This window comes from Chenopodium album, chromosome 4, assembly GCF_948465745.1.
Source record: "Chenopodium album chromosome 4, dcCheAlbu1.1, whole genome shotgun sequence".
In the NCBI taxonomy this organism is placed as follows: domain Eukaryota; kingdom Viridiplantae; phylum Streptophyta; class Magnoliopsida; order Caryophyllales; family Amaranthaceae; genus Chenopodium; species Chenopodium album.
This window is the reverse complement of record NC_137837.1, coordinates 10682160-10694248: the sequence shown is the minus strand read 5'-3', so window position 1 is coordinate 10694248 and position 12089 is coordinate 10682160. Positions and strand designations below refer to the sequence as shown.

Sequence of the window (12089 nt, the reverse complement as noted above, 5' to 3'; positions counted from 1 at the left end):
AGAGTAACATGCTCCTGCTTTGACATAATAGGAAAATGTTGCATGACTTCAAAGCAGAGTAACACAAGCTCAACTAACATAGACTCCATCACTAATAATCGAAAATTAACAATGCTTTTGCCTAGAAAAGGATCTAGCTCTCTCGGAACAAAAGAGTAATGGAGCTCAAATAATATGAGACACCTTCCAAACAAACAATACCACCATGTAACTATGATTAAACAAAATCTACAAAGAATTCTAAGAGCACCTTCAAACTACACAAGAGCAATCAGCAATTAGTTGGTCAAATTGATCAACACGAAGTCTTACCCATAAAAACACGAAATTGGCACAAACACAATTATACTTTGTAGTTTGTAATGCTTGAAGTTACTCAACCAAATAATTATTAGCAATGCTAAATAAACATCATGAAAAAAAGGCAAAATCCAGAATTCAGAAAATCATAATTATTGACTAATTGTAGTATTATGTATGAAATTGTGCAATAAATAACTATACAGAAAGCTTAAAACAAACCCTCAAGCAAACCAGCACTTGCAGAATACGTCAATATGAATCCCGCCTTCTCTATTCAAATCATTGCTATACATAAAATTGAGTTGAGCAAAGAGCTACACACATTGAATTAACATTATTCAACAGCTCTCTTTTATGTCAAACTAAAAGAAGGGGATAAAAAAAAAAAAACAGAAAAAATCTATGATCTCGAAGTTGCTACCTACACATATATAATCAGCCAAATCGATATTCGATCATTGATCAAACAGGAAAAATAAATTAGAGAAACTCACAAATCCACATCAACTAACCTACTCCGATCACCCTGATACAGAATTTTAACTCCCCATTGATCTGAGCTCATCCAATGACAACTTAATTTGATCTTGAACCAATTCCAAACGCTTTGAATACACCTCAAGCTCCAATATTTGCTGTTTTCTCCACTTGTCATCCATTACATCCCCACCACTACCCCCAACCGAATTCACCCCTGAAAAATTCAGGGGAACCGCGTTCAATGCCAATGCCCCGACCCCCTTAATCCCACCACTACTGCCTCCAAACACCGTTCCATTCACCGTATTATTCACCATATCCTTAACCATCGGCGACAAACAACTCCTCACAGCCTCCTCTATCAACCCCTGCATTGTTGAACCAAGATTGACATTACTACTACTAGTAATATTATTATTATTATTGTTGTTGTTGTTGCTATTATTATTATTACTACTATTTTCAATCAAATTACCACCCTCAACACCAATCATTCCCCCCAAATTGACATTTCTCACATACTTATCCTCAACCTTCCCCACCCTAGGCCTCTTCCTCGTCGACAATTTCGCAGCAGGACTATGTAAATTCGACATCATAATATCAAAACCAGCAACATTACTATTATTATTAGCATTAGTATGACTAAGACTGTTATTATAACTACCACTGCTACCTGCCTTATGATCAACCATCATCGGTGTCGAAACCGTGCCTCCTCCACCACCACCACCACTAGCGCTGTTGTTGAGATTAATATGGCTGATAACAAAGCTACTATTCGGAGGCCGAGGCGGAGTCGCCGATGCGAAATTGGTACCAAGATTAGGGTTAGGGTTTTGATCGTCATCATCAAATTCAGCAACACCACGAAAATTGGGAGAAATGTTGCTCCAAATCTTCCTAGAAAGCTCAAAAGTAGCTTGATCATGAGGACTCTTGAACACAAATTCCTTCCCAGAACTCATCTTACTGATAACATTCCGATACTTCTTCTTCAACCTCCTCAATTTCTCCACCAATTGATTCTTATTGAACTCCAATTGCAGCTTGGACTTGATCTGATCATAAAACGCCGCCGTATCATGGTGATGACCAGACGACGTCGTACCACGGCTGGAGGTATAATCGAGAAACCCTTGCAAAAGCTCGATCTCATCCTCATCAGTCCATAACCTCTGAAACAGCCTTCTAGAATCATCGATCGGCTTCTTCTCAGGGTTCACAACCGGCGAAACGACCAACGAAGACGACGACGAGAGGTGATCAACACGGTGTCGTTTCGGATCAGGCAAAGCGATTGTAACAGCATTAGCCGAGTTGTTGTTGTTGTTGTTGGGGGGAGGAGCAGGAACAGCAGCAGAAACGGAGGAAGGAATAGCGACGGTAACAGCGGTGGAATCAACGGCGGCGACGGTGGAATCTTCATCGCCGGAGGAAGATTCGGAATCAACGACGACATCATCGTCGGGAACACCGGGGTCGTTGAGGGGTTCGCTGTCGTCGTCATCGTCGTCGAAGTCGTCGTCGTTGTAGATAGGGTGGTCTTCTTCGGAAGCCATGGGAGAGAGAAAATGGGGTGAGGTGGGTTAGGGTTAAGGAGAAAGGGGGGAGGAGAGAGAAAAAAGGAAAGGGGGACCGGGTGGTTAGGAGAAGAGAGAGGGAGGGAGGTGTTCACGAGTAGTTTGTTGAGAGGATGTGTTGTTGTGTGTATTGCGTGTTGGGGTTGAGTTTGTTTGTTTGTTTGGTTAGAGAAAGAGAGAGAATGAAGGGGGAGCCACTTGTTTGTTTGTGTTGTTTTATTGTGGGTTGAAATAAACAAGGGTTAAGTGTGTGGGTTGATTTGGTATTGGTTTAGGACAAGGAAGACTAAATTAGGACAAGGATTTGGATATTAATGAATTATGGTGGGTTGGGTCACTGGTGGGTGTATTCACAAGTCTTAATTCAAATATGTTGTGGATGGATCATGGATGGACTTCGTGGTGGTTGTTTTTTGAATTGAGCTGAAATAAATATTTTATGAGAAAGGAAAATTAAGAACTGAACTAAACTAAACTAATTGGAGCTGAACTGAACTAAACTGAATTGATTAGAGCTGAACTGAACTGAAATTAAATATAACGTTTTCTTCAATATTCTTTTTTAAAAAAAAAATTACCACCAAAATGGTTAAATATAACGTTTTCTTCAATATTCTTTTTTAAAAAATGCTTACTAGAGGTTTTGGGGATCATTTTTGTCAAAGGCCCCGAATTGTGGTCAAAATCTATAAACCTATACTAAAGGCGAAACCTAGAATGACACTTGTCATTTCCTGGTTACAAAATTTCCCGCCTTTTTTCCTTTCCTTTTTATTTTTTATTTTTTTATTGCCATAATAGTTATTTCCATTTTAACAATATATTTAATCTGATTATACTAAATTTTTTTTACATATATTTTGTAAACTAGGAAATTTTTAGCTACAAAAATATTAACATAGATTAAAATAAGGTATTGTAATATATTATTTTTCAAGATTATCATAATATTATCAACATCAAATTTTTTTCTCCAACTTTTATCATTTGATAATAAAATTTATTTTAATTAAAAAAGAAAAATCATTTGGTAGCATACTTTGTATAATCTTGAAATTACATAACATTTATAAGAACAAAATCTCTGTTATAGCATACATGTATATTTTTTATACAATCCAATCTTTACGTATTTGGTATAAGTATAAACTAAAATTCAAGTTATTTTGTTACAAATAATTTTTTAAGATAAATTAATGTTGAATTTACACCATTATTTATAATTTATTTGTTGTAAAATTTTATTAAGACCGTGCATGGCACGGGACTTAACCTAGTTAACTAATAATTATAAAAAATGCCTTATTTTACGTGTGTTACGCTAATCATACAAGGTATTCTTAGTATGCAAAACGAGACATTTTCAATCATTATTTGTAAATTTTGACTTCAAATTAGACCCGTATGACAAAAATGACCCCAAAACATCGATTTTGTCACGAAAATCAAAGAATTTTTTTACAATAAATGTTAGATTTAACGGGTTTTTTTAAGGAAATTTTGACAATTACCACCTTCTGTTATGTCCATTTTAGCAATTACCACCTTCTATTTTTTTTTTTGAAAATTACCACCTTCTATTTTCAAAAACATCAAAAGTTCCACCTTCTTGCCTCTCAACTACCACATGACGTCATTTTGGACTCATTCTTTCCCTAACCTCCCTATTTCCCTCACATTTCTCATTCCTAACTCGATTCTCATCCCCCCTATAATCCCCCGTATTTTTAAATATATTATAAATGAAATTATATTTTATTTATAATATTTATTTGTATTTTTCCGGAATTTAATTTCAAAAGTTTCAAATTATTTTGGGTGAAAAATTATTTTTATTCAATATGATTTTTATGGACCATCATTCTATAATTCATGTCCAAACAATCAAAGCCAATCTCACTTTACATACTTGATTGGCCCATTAATTTTATGAGGCCCAATCTTACAACTTGCCCTACACCACTCTCTCTCCTATAAATACCCCATACATCCCCAAATTTTTCCCCACACAAAAAGGTTAGTAAACTCTCTTCTCTTAATTTTATTTCTCTTATTTTCCCTTTATTTTTCTTTTCTTTTATTTTTTCCCTTCTTTTTCCTTTTCCTTTTCTATTATTTTTTTTTTCTTCTTTCCCTTTCCTCTTTTCTTACGTGAGTTTCACTCACACTCGCCACCTGCTGCCCGCCACCACTGCCGGTCTCTGGTCACCGCCCACCACCGCCGGCAACCCACCAGCGGCCCAGCCGTGGCCCACCATGGCTGCCTCTCTCTCTCCTTTGTTTTATTTCATTTATGCTTAATGTTTGATTAATTAGTTTTGGGTTTTGATTTTATAGTATAAAGTTTATATTTTTAGTATCAAATTATATTTATTTTATAAATTTTCAGATTTTATGAATTATAAACCTAGGGTTTCAATTTAATGAAATTGGAATTTTAGGGTTCTAATGAGCAATTAAATTGGGGCTTTTGTTCCTATTGAATTTCTAATGATTAATTAAGCATAAAAACATGTTTTTAATGAAGTTTTAAGGAGTTTTAATCTAAATTATAATGCTGAAAATTTGGTTAAGTATTAATTTATTGTTGTTGGTTGTTTTCTAGAAAGTGATTATTCCTTAGGAGACTTTTAAGTGATTAAAAATGACACAAAGGATTGTTTACACGAGGTACGTACATGTCTACTTCGTTGTAAGTAGTATCATGTTTAGGTACCAAAAAAAAGAACTTAGTTTCATGATTAGAGAACACTTGGATGAAAATTGTTTGGTTATACATTTAATTAATTCATGTGCTTATGTTTATAAGACATGTTTTGGTGAATTGATTATGTTTGTATGGAATTATGGATGCAAACATGTTGAATTATATTGTATTAATTGTTTGTATGGAATGTTGATACAAGCATAATTTTATTAGATTGGTTTGTTAACCACATTTGGATTATTAAAGGATTGGAATTGAATGGTTTAAGTGGAATGAATTTATTAATTATTCCACAAGGTTGTTATTTATTTTATTTATTAATCAAGCATGACTTGTTAGTATGTTGAGTAAAAGTGGATTAAGCCGAAATGGCTAGGTGGGTTGACTATGTTCAACAATTTGGACAATTTGGAAGTTTAATGAAATTAAAGGTCAATTTGTGATGTGATCACCCTTGTCCTAAATAAGATTAAAAGTGAATTGATGTATGATTGTTATGTATGGTCTTCTTGAATGAGTCGGTTATTAATTAAAATTGTAATCACGTAAAGTGAAACATGGATGAGCAATAAAACTCTGGAAAGCGTGCACTTCTAGAGTATTGACAATTATAGGTTGGGGTACACGGTGGTAGCCCGTGGCTTTTCCGAGGCTTGTTTGATCAACATGTCCTCTTTTCTTTTGGTATTTACATTTTATTTTATAATGAAAGTTAGATGGGATCCTAGACTAACTTTGTGAGAATGGAGTCGCGTCCATTCTTGCATCGCGCTAAACTTTTATTTTAAATGGTCATTTGGGACCAAAATGATTTGGTGGATTGGACAACCTCGTCTATTGCTTACTCCAAACTAAATTAATTAAATTAAATATAAAGAGTCAAGTGTTTGGAATTGATTAGCAAGTATGTTGAGTCGATTGAATTGTTTAAGTGTGGAGTCTTGATTAATGAATTCGTGTTGTATGTCTATTTACTTTAATTAGTTGAGCATGCTAGGTTTTGTGCGTTGTAGCTTGTATGTACTCAGCTTTGCTGATTGCGTGCTTTTGTGTGTTTTCTTTTGGTCATGGCCTTCGCCTTTCAATGACCCTGTGATGATCCAATTATTACACTTGTATTATTGGGGAGCAGTATTGCACAGGTTAGCTTGATGATGTGAAGTTCGGGGATTTTACATACGCATTGTCAAGGGATTGGTATGATTGAGAGTATTCGTTCTTTGTGTTGAACTTATTTATGTTTTACTATTTTAATTATGTTTTGGGATTTTGGAAGATTGGTTTGGTTTTAATAAGGGCCTTTATGGTTCCAATTTGTAAGCTTTGACTTATTGGGTTTCTAAATTATATTATTTTAAGATTTAAGTTGGATTTCCGCTGCAATACTTTGATAAAGCCTTAACGTTTTAACACGTGGCGGTAACATGTCAATGGATCTCCTCTATTTTTATTTAAAGTAAGTGGTTTGAAAATGGGAGAATTATTGGGGTGTTACACCCCCTTTCACTTTAATTCCCCCAAACAATCAAAAACACTTCAATACACTCCTCCAAATCAAAATTGACGAACAATTATTGGTGGTTTAGGGGAAAAAAAGTAAAAGGGGAGATGAGAATCCACATAGGAATGAGAAATGTGAGGGAAATAGGGAGGGAAGGGAAAGAATGGGCCCAAAATGACGTCTTGGAGGCAAGAAGGTGGTAATTGCTAAAATGGACATGATAATTGTCAAAATTTCCTTTTTTTAATGGAAAACGTTAAATGGTGGTGAATTTTTATTTATTTATTTTATTTTTATTTATTTATTTTTGTCTTTTTTGGGTGGTATTTTAATAAAATACATATTTTCTTTATTAAACAATAAAACTTTGCACATAATGTTTAAATGGGGAAGAAGTTTTGATCCCTAAATTAAAATAGCAAGTTACTGTAATCAAAGATTTATTGCTTTTAAAAATGAAAACATTACTTAAGCAATTGCGGATGAAATTGTGGATTTTTGTTGAGTTATTTACTTAATCAAGTATATTACGGTCTTCATGAATTTGCATCTAAGTAATAAAGACATTAGCATGTTATTTTGATTTTGAAATGTCATAGAATACATTAGGTATTAAATACTTGCGCAAAATTCAAAAGGAAACCATTTTGTGTTCTATCCCTAAGAAAGAAAGAACGAAAATAGGAATTGTTTCTCGTTATTACTTGTTTCTAATTATTGTTTGCATCACTTGATTTATGTTAAGAGAATGGAAAAGTTACTTCTAAGTTGAAAATTAAGAATCCATTTATTAAGATATAAAACTTTCCACGTGTTTTTTCGACTAGCATTTAATTTTTTGGTGTTCCATCCGGTTCACTTTTTGGGCTTCTAGGTGGTTAGGTTCCAATCCCCTTTCAATTGTTATTACGGGGGATCGAACACAGGTCTTTCCTACCAAGTATAGTCTCAATTATCATTACACCAACAACCAATTGGTACTAGCATTTTAACGAGGAAGCAATTATGATCACTAACTAGAAGGAGCTAAGTTACCATATATCTTTCCTTTAAGTACTTCCTAGTTTATAATTTTAATCCTAGTTTATAATTTTAATCATAGTTTATAATTTTAATTCCAAAGATCTATTGCTTAAAATATGCAACAACTCTTATTTAAACATTAATATTTACTGTGAGAATTTGACATAATTTTATGAATAACGACTAATATTGAAGAAGTAGAAAGAAATGCAAAGGAACTTGTCCAAAAGGATGTAAAGAACAAACCTCAATTTGTATAACATGATTTGTTGCTATGCCAAGAAAGTAGAACGACATGAATTGTTGCTCTATAATGCCATGGATATTATCTAAATCCACATGTTTAAATATTTAAAAGTATCCTAGAAGAACCTTAGGTGTTACGGGGTAGTCTCAATCATTTACTATTTTCTCACTAAAATTGTACGAGAAATATTGTGTATACAAGATTTAAACATGCAACCTTTGTTTTTATTTATCGTTTTCTCATATGATTTGAACATTACGCGGTAGTCTCTATCATGCAACATTATAACGGTAAAGTAATTTAAAGTTTCCCTCCATCCTTAAAAATGTCGTCTCAAATTTCATTTACTCAATTATCTCAACCTAAAAGACGTCGATTTTGGGATAAAATTTAAATTCTAGTATTCCTAATAATGTAGTGAAATTTGGTCAATATGCTCATGCTCGAACTAATCAACTTTGCAAAGTATTGTTCACATCTAAATTCTAAGCATGATGTGATATTCACAGTCGCTATAATTATCCAACATAAGCTTAATTCCAATCCTAGTTATCTTAATAAAGCTTAATTTGATACAACTTCTCTATCCTTTCCAAGGATCAAGTAGATTGGACATTCAAGTTTGTCAATAAAAAGATCGCTACATGGACAACACTTTTTAATTATGTCTCTTCATGGACGTATTTCCTACTATAAGCTGATATCATTTGGCCTCAAGAATTTTATTAGGGTGATTAATAAGAGGTTAGTCAATACAAAAATATAAAAGTAAACGGCCATCACCGGTTCTCCGCATAGAGATGAGCATAGGTCAGACTGGCAAGAGGCCAAGAGCCCGTTAGGCACGACATGTAAATACCCTAACCTAGTAGAAGTCTGCCACATTTTCAAGAGAGGTACACTAATGAGTTATGGGTTACAGCGTTACGCATCAACATTGCATAAGAGGAGGCACACTAATGGGGCATGGGTTGCGCATGAACATAATTTTCATGGGCATGAGCCCAACATGTATGAACACAAGTACACAACACATTTTACCTACTTATATTTAATCAATTTTACTAAGAAAAAATGTACTTCGTATATAAACTATTAAAAGGGGTCAGTGGAATGGGACACAAATCACACAATGTATGTGCTAAATTGATGAAAGATCGATACAAACCTGACACAACATGAGTACATGACACTTTCTTGACCCATTTTGACATAACTTGCTTGAGTACGAGGCACGTAAGAATGTACAGACTGGCGGTTGACCCATACCCAGATTTATGCACGCACATGTGCTCAAGCATATATAGTTAATTATTTACATACATGTATCAAATATATATGGGGGGTGTTAAATATCGCCATAAAAAATGTTTATAACCACCAACATTTTGTATGAATGAACAACCATGCTCTTAGTATTTCACCATTATCTTCCCTCTTGCCACCAATCACTAACACCTTGACACCACCAACTTGATCGGCGAGTACTACCACCACCACCCTGATCGGCGACGACCACCACCACCACCTTGACTGGTGACCCATTACATCCCCCCTAATGACGACCCACCACCTTCCCTTACCGGTGGGAACCGTGCCCGGTAACTGGTTTTCCGGTTACCGTGGTTGTTGGAAAAAAAAACCACCACCTTCCTGCGGCGAGAGAAGGTGGTGGGCCATCATTGAGGGGGGTGTGGTGGGTCGTCGTTCAGGATAGTGGTGGTTGTCACCGGTCGGAAGGGGTGGTGGGTCGGCAGGGAGGATAAGGGGTGATGAAGTAGTAAGAGCATGGTTGTCCATTCACACCAAATGTTGGTGGTGGTGATCATTTTTTTTTTTTGCGGTATTTAGCAATCCAAATGGTCACTTAATTCTAACTTCGTGAGTTAGAAAGAGGTTAGGTCATTAGACCTAAAGCAAACAGTTCATATACAAATATATAATCTTCATTTCCCTCATGCTATGTACAAGTACTAGGCAAAATCCTCTAAAGTTCACTTCTTAGATCTATAATAAAGAAAGTTAAAACAAAAGTTACTAGAGGATTTTTCTTTCCTAAATTAGGTGTTCTAATTTGAATATGAAAATTAGATAGAAAGAACCAGAGTTGGTTCTTATTTAACAAAGTTGATTAACTATGCTATAACTAAAGATTTTTTCACTTCACTAAATACTTAGTAATTCTTATTTAAATTTAACAACTTCTGATCCGAACTAGTCTAGTCTAAACCCGAACTCATCACCTATATTAAGCTATAACCTCTTCAAATTTCTAATGTGATTAAAGTCTAAACACCCACAAACCATTAAAAAATTGGTTGAAACTCATACAAGTGGAGCTCACCCACAGGATACAAGCAAAATTCTTAGCCCCACACCTTATCCAACCAACACCCTCCCAAAAACAAAAGGTCTAAAATTTGGCATATGCCTTTTCCATGGATCCTCATTCTTCCCTCCACAATCTTCCAACCTTTGAACCAAAACCAACATACTTAAGCTCACCATACTCTCAAATTATTCCCAATTTTTGAGCCATTTAACTCTAAAACCACCATTAAAATCAATATCAATGGCTTCTTCCATTACAAGACCAACAACCTTCTCATTCCACCATACTTCACCTTCACCACCAAAACCCAAAACCCAATTCATTTCATCTATCATATACACAATGAATTACAAAGGACTTACACTCGAGGCGAACCACTCAAACCGAGCCGGTTTCGCCTCGAAATCAATTGATGTGTCAAAGGAAGATAAACCCATTTCAGAACAACCAAATTCAGAGGAACCCAGTTCATTAGATACAGAAAATCTTGATAAAAGAAGATTGGAGGAGAAATTTGCAGTTTTAAATACTGGGATTTATGAGTGTAGATCATGTGGTTATAGATATGATGAATCTGCAGGTGATCCTAGTTACCCTGTTCCTCCTGGATTGCCCTTTGGGCAGCTGCCCGAAGATTGGAGGTGCCCGACTTGTGGGGCAGCAAAAGGGTTTTTTGAGAGTAAGAGTGTTGAGATTGCTGGGTTTGCTGAAAATCAACAGTTTGGACTTGGGGGTAATTCTCTTACTTCTGGTCAGAAGGCTTTGATTATTTATGGTAGCTTGTTTTTGTTCTTTTGTTTGTTTTTATCAGGTTATTTCTTGCAATAGTATGATTTTGTAATGTAGATTAATTTTTGGGGTGGAGATATAATGTTATGTGATGTAATGTAATTGTTATACTATATTATGTGAGTAAAAAGGAAAAGGTTCAAGAATGGATGATTTGGTACTTGGTAGTGGATTTTTTGGGTGCATGATGATGAATTGTGTTTCTTTTTTCGTGTTTTCGATATTGTTTTTGAACAAGGTTGACATGCTAATGGTATGGATTGGATTGAATTGAATTGAAATCGAATGTGGGGTTTGTCATTGTTCGTTGTAAAGTATAGAATGTTAGAGAGGTAGTTTTGTAGCTGTGATCAATGGAAGGAATTAGCTTTTCTTTGACATGAGGTTAAGGTTGGATACATCTGAACCCCTTGTGTTTCGACATGAGTAGGATCCATGTAAGAGGTGCTTATTAGCAATGTATGATCACGGGAAGGAATTAGCTTCTCTTTGACATGAGGTTAAGGTTGCATACATCTGAACCCCTTGTTTTTCAACATGAGTAGGATCTATGTAAGAGGTGCTAATTAGCAATGTATGATCACGGGAAGGAATTAGCTTCTCTTTGACATGAGGTTAAGGTTGCATACATCTAAACCCCTTGTGTTTCGAAATGAGTAGGAGCTATGTAAGAGGTGCTTATTAGCAATGTATGGTATGGTATACTACGATTTCATTTGGGTGAAAGAGCATTGAGATTTCTTAGAAGTTCGGGTGTATGAAGTGATAAAAGCCTCCTTACCCCCATCTTTGGGAAGCATTTTAGTTAACAAGTACTTAGTATTATGCAGCATGACACGATTCATTGCTTTGAACATATTTCAACTACATTCGAGGTTTATTGTTGGTAAGATCGAAAATGCTCAAATATTAGTTGATTGCAGTACGGATGAATATTTTGTTTGATGATGAACTTTTTCATCAGCTCTATTCCTATAATCAACTTGGATTTGGGATTTCTGTTTCACAGTTTTAATGTTATTGCGGTTGCAAATATATGTCAGCAAACATATATACATTCTTATTCTTGTTTGATCTTATTCCCGTTTAACAAGTTCCCTGCTCAAGAACTATTAACTGGTAAC

The 12089-nt window shown here is 35.0% G+C and overlaps 1 protein-coding gene and 1 pseudogene across 1 annotated transcript; one reads left to right on the top strand and one right to left on the bottom strand.

The window, feature by feature from the left end:
- Nucleotides 1-545: 545 nt before the first annotated feature.
- LOC145628891 (putative transcription factor At3g04930) lies at nucleotides 546-2536 on the bottom strand. The gene has a single exon (XM_081681323.1). It carries the CDS (start codon nucleotides 2343-2345, stop codon nucleotides 843-845), a length of 1503 nt encoding a protein of 500 aa, XP_081537449.1. The 5' UTR covers nucleotides 2346-2536; the 3' UTR covers nucleotides 546-842.
- A 7733-nt stretch (nucleotides 2537-10269) lies between these two features.
- On the top strand, nucleotides 10270-11125 carry LOC145628890 (uncharacterized; annotated as a pseudogene).
- Nucleotides 11126-12089: the final 964 nt, after the last annotated feature.